Source organism: Cydia splendana, chromosome 14 (genome assembly GCF_910591565.1).
Source record: "Cydia splendana chromosome 14, ilCydSple1.2, whole genome shotgun sequence".
Classification (NCBI taxonomy): domain Eukaryota; kingdom Metazoa; phylum Arthropoda; class Insecta; order Lepidoptera; family Tortricidae; genus Cydia; species Cydia splendana.
This window is the reverse complement of record NC_085973.1, coordinates 10521011-10531069: the sequence shown is the minus strand read 5'-3', so window position 1 is coordinate 10531069 and position 10059 is coordinate 10521011. Positions and strand designations below refer to the sequence as shown.

The window sequence follows — 10059 nt, the reverse complement described above, 5'->3', positions numbered from 1 at the left end:
AAAGGATATTAACGATAACTATACTGAAACTGTACAGCCAGAAAACCAAGACACTGGTCATGACGAGGATAAAAGAAATGACGATGATCCTCTGGATCTGAATAAGACATTAGAACCAGTTGATGCAGATGGCCACGGGCCTTATGTGCCTGGAGCATTAACAGATCCCGAAAAAAGACACGATAACTACGATCTTTTAGTTAAAGAGGCCGTTGAACAAATCCACGGGCCGCAACAAGACAAAACAGAAAAATTCTGGATGAACGTTGCTAAAAATGCTAAAGATGTTGAGACTATGAAATTTAAAGTTAAGAGTGAAACTCCAAAACTACCCGCTGTTAACGTATCTCAAAACTTTCATTTCGCTAGAAAAATGCACGTTGGCAATTTAGAGCACCAGCCTCTGCCTGACACGTTAGGCTATCGCAACATGACCAAAATCGGGGAGCATAGAGATTCTGACATAATAGTTAAACCTTACGCTATAGGATGGAAAGGATACGGCGCCTCTGGACCTACATGTTGTACTAAAATGTGCGTTCATAGACCTAAGACGTCCGATCCAAAGAAAACTGATTCCGACAAGGATGAAGCGAAACAAAGACCTTTTACATCTGCTCCCGACTTAGGATCACAGTCTAAAAAACCGATGTCTCTCATGGATCTCGCCATTTGCTGGGACTTTAGACCCGACGATCCTAAGAGAGAGCCAAAACCTACAAAACACATAGACGGTTCAAACGGTTCAAAAGCGCCAGCTGTTTTTACAATGGTACATACGCCAAAAGAAGTGCCCGAGGAACCGATTAAAAGCGGCCACTCAAATCCCATTTTTAATGAAAACCGATTCGTTCAGGATATCGGTCGTCACCCGGTGCCATATTTTGAAAAAGATATGACGAAATCTAAGAGAAAGGATTCCTGTGAAGTGCAGTACTGTCCGCAACATAACGGCCATGAAAGAGAAATTAGGTCCAATTCTTCTAGCAGGAGAAATTGCCCTCCCACGCCATCCAAACCTCCGTGCGACGGTATTCATGGGTGTGGGACTCCAAGCGATGTCAGTCGAAAATCTAGCCACGATAACAACGGCCAAGAGAAAATACGGCAGGTTAAAGAAGCTTGGAATGACAATGACGTAGATAAAAAGAAAAATAAACAATACGACGTTAATCGAAATCGTAATAGCTTAGAATCGTATGAAAAGACTCCTCTGGCCCAAGGTAAACTGAAACAGAGCACACCGGATGATTCAATGCTCTCAAGGCGCTCCACAAAAGATAGCAATATGCCTAACGGTAACGGAAAGCATAAGCACTGCATATCTTGCAATGGGACGAAAATTCCGCACGACATAAAGCAGAAAGAGGACTATAAGTTTGCCTTCAAAGCTGGCAACCCAAATTCTGTACAGAGTGGAAGCACGTCTCACGATTCAAAGGGCATAAAGATCCCAAAAATGCGCCATCCGTACACAAAGAAATCTTACACGATTCCTACACTCGCTCCTCCGTTCAGTATTTGGCGCGACGCTAATGCAACAGGGTACCCTGAGCATTGGAGACTAGCCAGTGTATACCAACACGCTTACAACAAACCACCGGAACAGAGAAGAAAACCACTTATATCTAGCGTGTATCAGTGAAAACGCACTAAATTAGGTAACACCAGGCGTGGCTCACTCCGCGATTTCGTCGCTTTGCTACAGGTAGCTAAAAGGTACATCTGTTCCACACCAATTTTGGTGGCTAGCCATAAACCGCGCGTGGCGCTGTCGCCACCTAGCGGCCATACCTGTCCTGATCGTAACAGACGCGTTTTGTTAGAGAGTGAGTCTTCTGTACCTAGTACTATTATTTATTCTGTGGTAACACACACATGCATTTATATTATAAAATGTATTGGGTCCAATATAGGCATATGTAACAATGTAACGCTTAGACTGCATTAAATTCTTATTTATAAATCATCGTTATCATTTTAAGCTTAAACACGCTACTTATCTCAAACGATACATTCTGAATGGTTCTTAAGCTATAATCAAGTACCTAAGCAATATTTAGGTTAAGATATGTTGATTCAGTTTCATCAAAACAAATGACTTCGGAATGATATTTTGCTTATTGCGTTGTAATTGGTATTTTTTTAAACATAGTGAGGTTCGTAATCGTAATTGAGGAGGTATTTATCAGGTTTGAGTTTGAATACACAACCTTGAGACATAGGTCTGAGGTTAGTGTTATCAATATCAGTTCACAATAACAAAATACTGGCAAATTCGCAAGAACTTTTCTCCAGTTATTCTGTTACGGTTACTTTAACAGCACACTTACCAACGGCCAACTGTCTTTCACCCGGCTCTAGATTTTCAATACCTAATCATCCAATATGGATGAATCTGTTTACTTTCGACGCTTAGTATTGATTACTTTACTTTGTGTGTTCCCGTCAATTTATTGTAAGGATGTGTGTGCAAAGAAAACTCCATGCAGATGTGAGTTTCCTAACGGCACGTATATTGACTTCACTCCATCTGCTAAGAATATTGCCTTTAAATCTTTGACATCTTATGAGCCACTGTCACGAGGTGAAGCAAGGCTTACCACTTTTTACTATCATCCTTGTCATGATATAATGATGGATACAAAGAATTCTCCTACTTGGAACCCTTGTGACAAACCTTCGGCGGTAAGTTTGGTCTTTTATTTACTGTCTTTTTAAATCAATTCTACTAATGTTTAGTACCTACATACTTAGTTAATTACCGACCGATTACACAGCCAGCAGTTGCTACCTTAATTTACATTATAAATCTATTTTTGAATGTGATTTGTGGTGCAATAGAGAACATTTACTTACTCATACATATAGGTAAGTAAGGCTAATATGGGTAAGTATGGCTGCGGGATAAGTGTGGCTGTATACAATAATCATCTTGGGCCTAATTTTTGAAATGATATTATTTTAGAAAACTTCAGTACTTTCGGAATTTAATGTAGAATCCTTGGCGTGGCTCACTCCGCGATTTCGTCGCTTTGCTACGGGTAGCTAAAAGTACATCCGTTCCACACCAATTTTGGGGAAAGCCATAAGCCGCGCGTGGCGCTGTCGCCACCTAGCGGCCATATCTGTGCTGATCGTAACAGACGCGTTTTGTTAGAGAGTGACTCTTCTGTACCTAGTACTATTATTTATTTTGTGGTTTCGTTCAGAATTTAATGTACGCCCTCGCCGTGAATATAAATTTTGACACAATTTACTATGCGTTGTTGTGTGAAATATGTATTAAGCTTATGTCGGTAAGTATCAAAATTATACCTATTTTCAGTTGTGTTGGCAATACAGCTCTTGGAACAATACCCTTCCAGATACTCTGACAAAACTTCAGGAAGGTTACGAATATATTGGGAGCTCAAATTATTCAGAGTTTGCCGAGGACGGAAGTTACATTAAATACCTTAATCCACCATCGTAAGTAAATCTAGAATAGTTTAAAATTTGCTTTATTGTATATTATTTGCCGTAGAAATTACTGTTTCTATAAGTAATTACTTGATTAACTAGCTAGAGCACACCTTCTTAGATAAGTAGTCTTAATTACTCTGTTCGTCTGTCTGTCCGTTCGTCCGTCTGTCCGTCCGCGCTGTTACACGCAAAGTGGGGATGATTTTTTTTCGTTTCATCCCTGTTTTATGGGGAGTGGTTGGATAGGTATTTCAAAATCAGCAACCATATTTTGATAATAAGTTTTTGGCAAAAATTTCATTTTTGGTACAAGCTTTTATCGCTGACTGTACTTTTCTTTCCACAGGCAACTAATGCTCATCGAGACAATTCTAAAAACCCCAAGCCCCAAACACAATTAGGTTTCGTTGTTTTATCACATACTTCCTATGGCCACCTCCGGTCTCCATCATCAGATCAGCTCGATGACACCATAATATTGCATTGTCACCCGACTTACGTATGTATGCAAAATTTCAGCTCAATCGGAAACCGGGAAGTGGATCAAATTTAACTTGCAAAATTTGATTACAGACAACGGTCAGGTGAAAGTAAATAAAAGCTTGTAAAAAGGAATATTTTCGAAACACGGAAAAAATGTATCATCCACCCTCTAACTTTTAAAACTCAAAAAATATAGAAAAAAACTTGAAAGTATAGCTTAATAAAGACTAATGAAACTATGTACTTCTTCGAAAAGGGACATAAGTATACATATAAGTAGGTACTTTACTAACTACGGCAACTACGGAACTTAGCATGACGCGACATGCTCTTGGCCGGTTTTATATTTGTTATAAGGTGCGTTGGGGTAAGGCCTAACTTTAGACTAGCCTTATCTCTGTCTTTACTAACTTTATTTATTCATGTTTTTTAGGCAAACATTAGTGTTTTTGGTTTGCGCTGAAAGTGACGACCGGTTAGAAATTAAGGATTTATCGGACCCGAGCACAATTGTAAGTAGTTTTCATAATTAACAAAATGAATGTGTAGCACCAAATGCACCAATGTAAAGCCTGAGCAGGAATATATGATCATTGTCAAGAGGGCGCTATTATTCTCATTTATATGGCAACAGTTCAGTATAGTCTGAACAATGTGGATTGGCAACTCGTTATTTTAGACTTACATACTTTTATTCACTCTAATCATAATCAGAATCCAAATATTCGGTGTTCACATTTTTTTATTGTTGGGTTTTTACCGTATAAAATTCATGTATTTTCTTACGCGTCACACAAAGGTCAAAATTACCCCTTACATAGGGTCTGCTACATTGTCAATGCACAAAATTGATCGTCTCCAAAGCCCATAGCAAAGAAAATAGAGTGTATAGAGAGATTAGAGAGTTATTGTCATAGTAAATTTTGTAGTCACTGTAAATTTATTGCCATCTATCGACACAAGATTAAAACTAAAAATAAAAATGTTTGTTATGTATGTCTTTGCCCATAGTAAATATTTTTCAAACACATCTTTGTTACTGTACTTAGGTATTTCCTCGCTTTTATAACATAACACTACAATAACCAGACTATAATGACATTTTGATTTGTTTACCTGTCAGCTCTGATGTTAATTTGGAAATGTTTCGTAGCGAAATAGTTTAATTTCCCGAACGGTTCTTTTCCAGCAGATTATTATTTACATTATTTACAATGTTTCGCTCTTGATTATGTATAGTTTTGGCCATTTTTTGTCATTTATTATTTAATATTCAACACTTAAGTATATTATTCAAGTAAACCGCCACAATGACACTGACAACAGTAACAACCTATCATTAAAATGATTGCCAGTGTAAGAAATTAGTTCCAATGAAATTCCGCAACATGGCGCATGATCATACATTTCTAGTCAGGCTTTAGTTATGTTTCATTCATACCTAACATATGTTTAATACATTTGTTTTTGTCTGTATCTTGTAGTCAGCAAGAAAACCATTTTTTTTAATTCTAATACTTCAATAATTTTATTTAGTATTCGTTTCTAGTTTTATTTTATACATAAGTTTTAATGCACAATGTATATTGTAGATTAAATTTAATGCTTTGTTTTTTACTTATTTATTAGGGACTATACTGGGTCAAGCAGATCTTGTCAGTAGAAAAAGGCGCGAAATTCAAATTTTCTACGGGACGATATCGTTTCGCTCCTACATTTTTCAAATTTGCCGCCTTTTTCTACTGACAAGATCTGCTTGACCCAGTATATCTAAACCGGCGAATTCGTGTTACAAAACTATTCTTAAATTACAGAAATTAATATTCTACTCAAGGAATGCATGTTTACAACCGGATCACAGTAAATTAGATATTTCCACCTGGAACATTCCTTTAATACAGGTCAGTAGAAAAACTTTACAAGCGCCCAAGGGCATCCATATTTAAGGCCAAGGCCTAAAGTAATATTTTGAGTTACAAAGAGTTTGAAAAATATTTTGCGATAGAGATATTTTTTGCATTATTTTATACAAATTAACGCTTTAAATCAAATTAAAACGAAAAAGTCTGGAAGGCAGGATAAAAAAAAATACAAAAGAGAAGAAGACCTAGAATCATTTTTCTCAGCCAAATAAAAAATAATGCGTCGTATGTGTAAATTAAAAGACTGGCACAAGAAATAAATGATTGGCGATTATTCCACCGACAAGAGCTAAGCTCTTAAGTTATGATGATGATGATGATGAAGGGGCCAACTAACACAAATTGCGCCTTAAACATGGATGGGTTAAAATGGCGTTTTTAATTCGAACAATTAGTTCCGAATTGATGCGAATGAGGCATATAACACATTAGCATTTACCTAAATCTAAGAGTCCGCCCGTCTACGATAAGTCTGCACGCCCAGTGCTACGTCAAGTATGGCCAGTCATGCTTTGGCACTGCCAAGTCGGTGCAGACCAGACGGTGGATTATAGGGGGCGTGCATGAACTATAGGGGGCAGCATAGGAGCCGTCAGATTTTTGGCGCGAGGCGTAAATGTGACGTTTATGCTTCCGATGTAGCCCACAAGATGGCAGAACCTACTAATATGCACAAGGAAGGTAGATGGTGGAAATCAAAATCAAAATTATCATCTTTCGTGTACGCATTGAGGGAAGTTAAGAGATCTACAGATTTTAACTCCGCGATTACATCTTACTACTCTTACGCATACTCATGGCTTACTTACGGCATCATACTATGGGGAAATAGTACAGACGTCGAAGATATTTTCATCTTTCAAAAAAAGTGTGTACGCATACTCGCCAATATAAAAATCCCAGAGAGCTGTATTCCTTACTTTAGAAAATATGATATGTTAACACTAGTTTCCATACTTATACATTTATGAGGTGTGTAAATTTGTCAGGAAAAACCCGCAACTATACACTTCTATTCTAGATCAGACCCGCCGTTACGAATCTAGATTCAAAAATAATCTAGTTACAGTGTCAGCATGTACAATGAAATTACACAGCACAAGTCCACACGCTATGACAATTAAAATTTATAATAAATTGAGTGACACCTTAAAAGGGGAAAAGAACAACACAGTATTTTTTAAACAATTAAGAAATAACTTTGTAGACAAATGTTACTATCATATAGAGGAGTATTTCAGGTACAAAGATGTTTAGTGCGCATAAGATTTGTATTTATTGTTATTTATTGTAATTAGGATAATTTAGTTTTTAAGTTCTAGACAATAAGTTTTCTGCTATGCCCCACCCGGGTTTAATAATATGACGTGTATATTTTTTATACTTATGTTATTTAGCATGAATAAATGAAATGAAATGGTAGCACTTGCATTGGCAATGTACATGTGCACATATGTTTCCGTTTCAGGCCACAAGATTGTAGGCCCTCCAACGCGCACGGTCCCTATACGAGATCATACCCCCGTTTTAAAATTTCGTATTTTCCAGATTGCCTGTAAGACGCTACTCAGCATGACTAACGCAGAGAATTCGACGAGAACCACTACCGTGTAGGAATATTAAAGTTACCTGCGTAATGCGTTATCTAGGGAGATCGTCGTTTTACAAGAAGCTGTCATAAATAAAACAATACTACTCTACCTACACGTGTGTTATTAATATCCCTTTACATACTGTTATGTTAACATCTTATGAGCGCGACAGTATCTAGCGGCGAGATAAACTACCCGTCCCTCTTTAATTAACATAGTAGTTAGAAAAAGATGGGTAGTCTATCTCGCCGCCAGATACTGTCGCGCCAATCATGTGCTAGCTCAGCTGTAAAGTACTTAGGTATATGATCACCCTTTTTCATTCCTTTTTTCTTTCTTTCAATTTCATAATTTCCTTAACTACCTATTACATCACCTATTAGATTACTTTTAGTTTTTCTTAACCTTTAGCCTTCGAATTGCGAAGTCGGCTGCCACGTCACAGGCTTAGCCTAGTGTGGGGCCACAGGATACCTATTGATATTTGCTAACAAGGTTCTTTTCAAATAAATATTATTCTTATATGTATCATTTTTACGTTCGATTTCGTTGAAATTAAATTAAATTAGTAAATAAATAATATAATATGTGTATTTGGTGATTATCTGACTGAAATCGACTTTGTCCAGGGGTTAACAAACTTTTAAGAACAGCTAGCTAATTAAGTGAAATCCGACTTTAACCCGTGTCCAATACCCGGGTTTGAAATTTTTTTATATATGCAATTGGACTTCAGATAGCTAAGCTCTAAGGTGGACCAAGACCGAAATGTCAAATTATCGGGTTGATTTCTATCGAACGAACTTAATGCAATACAAATTGAAATATAGAATAATAAAGAATACTTTTTTAGTTAAATATGTATTTATTCAATAAATGTATATAGACTTACATAAAATATAAAGTTGTTACCTGAACTTGATGTTCTTTTGGGAAGAATTCTCATATTTAGAACGCCCGATGCCCGCTGTTAACACATGATAGTTACTATCATGTTAATTCGTCGTCGATCCTCTCATCTCACTCTAACATTAAGAGTAGGCGTCACAAACCCGGTTTCACCGAAATCGAAAAAACCGGGTTTACAGCCAATTGCCAAAACCGGGTTTTCACTTTAATAAAACCGGCTTTTTCGAGTATTTCGATTTTATAGTTTCATAAACATAGTTTAATTATTTTGAAGAGCAAATTAAAAAAAAAAACAATACATTATACGCACTAATTGAATAAATGAACAGCTTTTTAGTCTCCAACGTTATATCTATTTGCCCAGTTTTTCAGATAGGCTGCTTAGGTGCTCCTTGAAGTTAAGGCTGCAATCCAGGATGCTTCGGAGATATTTAGGAAGGAAGTTGTGTCGGAGAAGATTGCGCCTGAATTTTACTCTCAGCTCCTTGTTGGCTAGTTTGTTGCACTGGTGAAAGCAGAACACCTAGGCCTTGGAAGTGCTGGGACACATACGCCACTGAGAGAAATAGTCATCTAATAGATCCAGGTCCTTTTCCAGGCTATTGTGTTCCATTTCCAAGCTGCATTTTGTGTCACAAGGGGCAGCTCATCAGCATAAGCAAACTTCCGCGATGTGGTGTTAGGCAGGATACGACTCAACCATCGGTATTTTCAGACCTATGACAACTAATACTAGGCGGTGTTGAGAGTGTGGAAAATCCGCTAGCACGTAGAGCTCGGCGGTCACTGGGGTACCGTCTATTGCTCTTGTTGTGAAGACTAGGTCCTGGTTGTGGTCACTTCTCCATCGAGCTGATTTGAACGTTCCTTTGCCTTTGTTAGAACTAAGACAGTGTTGTTCCTATCTGCCCAGTCCATGATCGCCTCCTCGTAGGCGTCAGAGTTCCTATATCCCCAGCTAGTATGGTGGCTATTCAAGTCTCAAATGTAAAGTAAGGAAAAGCCAGCAGCGTGGAGTAAGCCAGCAGCTACGTGGAGGCTTATATATATTGCATATCCGCGTTTCGCCGATTTGAATAATCGTGGTGGCGATGTTGTTGCCATCGATGTTATTTGAAATCACGTTGACCAGGGCAGTAAGAGAAGACCGGCCGTATGTCTAAGTTCTATATTGTTTATGGTAATGATGCCGCTACCAAATCAAATCCCGGTATTTTACCTCGTTTAGCGAGTTGGGCATCATCAGCGGTGTATTTCCAGAAGGAGGACTATGTCAACACCGTGGTCATATAATAGATTGCTTAGGCATTCCATTTTAGAATTGCTGACTTAGTTAAAAAGTTTATTGATGGATTTGGATTGATTTATTGATATATGGTCTTGGTTAAGATAAAGTAAATAGAAATGTCGTGGAAGACTTAATATCAAAGCATTGATCCTAAAATTACTTACTATACGTAAAATCGAAATCACCGAAAAAACCGGAAACCCGGTTTTGCAGTTTCACGAAAACCGAAAAACCGGTTTTCTAAAATACGCACGGTTTTGTGACCCCTAATTAAGAGTTTACGCTGCATCATTTTGGCCATTGTGTATATCCCTTCTCTTAGCGAGGCAGCTACACTCACTTGAACTCTATTGCCTAGGTAACAAGGGCATATAACCCTGGCTGGTACAGCAATGAATAT

The 10059-nt window shown here is 37.8% G+C and overlaps 2 protein-coding genes and 1 long non-coding RNA gene across 3 annotated transcripts in view; all 3 read left to right on the top strand.

The window, feature by feature from the left end:
* Nucleotides 1–1657, top strand: LOC134797175 (uncharacterized). The gene has a single exon (XM_063769430.1). The coding sequence runs from the start codon at nucleotides 260–262 to the stop codon at nucleotides 1643–1645; it is 1386 nt and encodes a 461-aa protein (XP_063625500.1). The 5' UTR covers nucleotides 1–259; the 3' UTR covers nucleotides 1646–1657.
* LOC134796819 (uncharacterized) overlaps nucleotides 1–10059 on the top strand; it is a 250822-nt gene that overhangs the window by 200405 nt on the left and 40358 nt on the right. The gene's annotated exons all lie outside the window — the stretch shown is intronic.
* Nucleotides 2208–7570, top strand: LOC134796768 (uncharacterized). The gene is made up of 5 exons (XM_063768985.1): nucleotides 2208–2688; nucleotides 3329–3471; nucleotides 4382–4460; nucleotides 5763–5849; nucleotides 7419–7570. Exons 1-5 carry the CDS (start codon nucleotides 2389–2391, stop codon nucleotides 7482–7484), a joined length of 675 nt encoding a protein of 224 aa, XP_063625055.1. The 5' UTR covers nucleotides 2208–2388; the 3' UTR covers nucleotides 7485–7570.